A 3381-nucleotide genomic window follows, 5' to 3' on the forward strand; every position below is an offset into this window, starting at 1 on the left:
GCTGCAAGCACCTTTGCGGCGGGAGGGAGGTTTTCTGCCCAATCAGGCGATTAATCTGAAACTTTTTCAGAAGAAACTGGACCCCAAGGTGTACAACTCGAATCGGCATGAACATAACTGCACAAGGACGACTTAGCGAAGCATTGCATACAAGATATTCACAGCCAGCAACAATGAGATTAAAAAAGTTTTTCCACATTTACATCCTACATGGGCATGACCATAGTGTAGCATAAGTTGTTTCCAAACCTTTCCTAACTTGTCTACGTCATTTGTGCCTTGCGGTGCACATGTTTGCGTTACGTTATAATAGTGTAACAAGCAGCAGTAACTGCAAAATATTGCTCGTCGGCTTTCACTCATACGCCGAATGGTATCTGACAACTTGGACCTGCAAGCTCCCATGGCTTTTCTGACATAGTGGGCAAATGACAGCATCAAAGGGCCTAGGGCACCTAGCGCAGCTATATGGAGGTGAAATTGGCCATTTGTTCATTTGAGGGGCACTATACAAGCGTTCCTCACTGAGAACACACTTGTACCAGCGAGAAGCTGGAAGGTGACTAGACTGTCGAGGACGCTGCCAAAAGTATAAATGCGCATGCTTAAGCAGTGAGCAATTCGGTCTTGCTAGCTATGCAAACACACAGTAGCTCGCAGGAAATAGCATTTATATTTTCCATGCAAGTCATCGGATAGATCATAAGAAAATGCGATTACAGCTGGTCTAAGCAGAGTAATAGCAAGCAGCATTGAAGTTATCACCATGCAGTTTGCGTCGTCAAGCAAGAGGCACATGCTCAAATACAAGCACTTCGAAATGACTCAGCGTAAAGTTTCTCACACGATCGACAACTTGTTCTGAATGTCCGATCTGCACAGCGGGCACAGGGTAACGTCCAAGCTGCACTGCTGACAACAACACACGTGACCACAGGGCACGAAAACGAGCAATGTCGTCACCTCAAAGCAAATTACGCACTCAGAGCTGCACCACAAATGTAAGTTGGGTACTGCGGGCACCGATGAGTCGTGGTGAACGGTCTCGTCTTCAGGCGACGACTGAACCGGCGAAGGTGCACTAGGCTTCGGTACGGCGGGCTTCTCATCCAACAACTGCTGCCTCGCAGACAAGAGTGCTTGAATGACCGTCTCAGAATGGACTCCCAAGGTTTTGAAGTCTTTCCAGTCCAACTGGGAAAACTGTTCCCAGTCGATTGCTTTGCTCGCAATGAGAGTCGCGTAATGCAGTGCATTCGCAGACTGGAGGACACTGCGAATGCGGGGGTCTAGCTGTTCGTCCATACCGCAGATATCTTGCGGCTTCCTGTCGAGGAGTTTCTGGTACTGCACAAGCCAGAAATCGTTCACTTCCTGTCTCCTGCAAGCTTCCATGAGCTTCAATTGGTCTTGCAACTGCTTCTCTCGAGCAGCTTTGTCATCCAGAAGTTGTGCTAGAAGGAACGCCAGTTCAGTGCGATGATTCGAGAGGACTTCGAAGTCGGACATCACTTTGAAGTCTCGCTTCTTCAGCTCAACGTCGGTCAGTTTCTTCAGCTCTTTTTCTATCAGCCGGATCTGCTGCATTAGGCGGCAGTGCATGTAATCGTGCTGCATCTGCAGAGCTCTGAAGGCCTCCATTTGGAACTGCTCTTCGTCAATGATGCGGCTGATTATTTCATCCTGCTGTTTGTGCTTAGAGAACAAAGCGCCCCTGAGAAATTCGTCACTCGCTGCTTCACCTTGCTGGATATCTTTAAACATATCGGCCTTTGCTTGTGTGTAGTACCGTTGCATTTCCTCTTGCTGAAGCATCTCGGCCATTGAACTTAGGATTTCCTTACGCCGGGCAGAGTCCATTTCTTGCTGCTGCATGTTGAAGAGCTCTTCCATTTCGAGCTGCTCTTGCTCTAAGGTATGCGCCAGCAGTTCCGAGTTTTTCAACCTAATGTCATTTGAGATCTGATGAATAAGCTCAGCCGAGTGCTGTTCCAAATGCAGCAATACCGATACCAGTTTTTGCTTCTCCAAGTCCCTCTTGCTTTGTACTTGCGAGATGGCATCTTCCAAGACGTCTTGTTCCCGCGCTATTTCAAGGAGCAGTTCTTGTTTCCGCTTGTTTAGGGCCTCCGACACTGCTGAGTCATTCAGAGCACTGTTCATCAACTTCTCCTCCATTTGAAGTAGCTCTTTCCGCCGCTGTTCTTTTCGCTCTTCAAACTGCTTGTATTGATCTTCCAAGTCAATGCCAATAGAAGCTGCGCTTCCAGAAACGCTCTTTCGACGGTCAGGCGAGTCAGGTTCATCCTGGGGAGGAACGTATTCGACCCCCGCAAGGTTGCACATGTGGAGCATAAGAGCCTCAACAGGCTGTTCACACATCGCGGGCTCTGGAAAGACCAACCTCCAACTGTCAACGGCAAAGGATCGAAGCGAGCGAAGTTCAAAAAAGTTGTTGGGTAGCCTAGTGATTCCATTTCGCGCTATGTCCAGGTGACGCAACTTGTGAAGCCTGAGGACAGGCGTTGGAAAGTCCTTGAACTTGTTGTCGTTCAAGTTTAACGATTGCAGACTCGCCAAGTTCGCGAAGCTGCCGGGTAATTTTTTCAGGGCGTTGCCTTTCAGGTTGAGGGTGACTAGGCTGTGGAGGAAACCGAACTCGTCGGGAAGTTTCCCCAGTTCGTTACTTTCCAAATCCAGCACCGTGATGTCGCTGAGGTCCTTCAGTCGACCTCCCCCCTGTAGCGAGGTCAGTTTGTTGTCTCGCAAAACCAACGTCGTCTTGCGAAACACACGGCACTTGGAGAAAACGCCGGACGGCACGTCACGCAGTGCGCACTCGGACAAATCGAAAGTGCTGTCGGGACTTTCCTGGGCGATGTACAACTTTCGTTGCAACTTCGTTCGATGTTCATCGGCATCTTTACACTTCTTGAACAGGGGCATTCCTACATCTACTGGTTCCTCTAAGTTAGACATGCGAAAAACGTGACACTAAGGAGGAAGGCCCTCAAAGGATTTCAGTTTCGCAAACATCGCAGGCACGAACTAGTTCATCTACGCAACGACGTCAATACTGGTAAATACCCACCGCCGACTGAACGTGACGTTGTTGTCCCAACCGCGTGGGCGCAGCACCATCTGAACTTGCGTTCAATCAATGTCCGTCCTGAATGTTCTTTTCCCGGCTCCCGGATGGCGCCACAGTGCTGTCTTTTTTGAAGCCGCCTCTACCCATTTCCGAAACGCCGTTTTTAGGCGGCTTTTTCGAGTAGAGTTTTCCGGCGTGCTCTGCGCGATTCAACCTGGAGCGATTATGAATCTTGCTTGTTGTGTCTAGCGTGGGCATCAAACTCAGCGCAAGATCCTCCTTTCCATGGA

At 49.3% G+C, this 3381-nt stretch overlaps 1 protein-coding gene across 1 annotated transcript; it reads right to left on the bottom strand.

Moving 5' to 3' along the window:
• Positions 1–228: 228 nt before the first annotated feature.
• Positions 229–3136, bottom strand: LOC144145506 (E3 ubiquitin-protein ligase LRSAM1-like). The gene has a single exon (XM_077677158.1). The coding sequence runs from the start codon at positions 2977–2979 to the stop codon at positions 841–843; it is 2139 nt and encodes a 712-aa protein (XP_077533284.1). The 5' UTR covers positions 2980–3136; the 3' UTR covers positions 229–840.
• Positions 3137–3381: the final 245 nt, after the last annotated feature.

Source organism: Haemaphysalis longicornis, unplaced genomic scaffold, assembly GCF_048455015.1.
Source record: "Haemaphysalis longicornis isolate Haplotype H1 unplaced genomic scaffold, Haemaphysalis longicornis Haplotype H1 scaffold_7, whole genome shotgun sequence".
NCBI classification, from domain to species: Eukaryota; Metazoa; Arthropoda; class Arachnida; order Ixodida; family Ixodidae; genus Haemaphysalis; species Haemaphysalis longicornis.

What these genes read in the sequence shown, in the direction of transcription:
- LOC144145506 (XM_077677158.1), bottom strand. Translation starts at nt 2,979, where the DNA reads ATGTCTAACTTAGAGGAACCAGTAGATGTAGGAATGCCCCTGTTCAAG.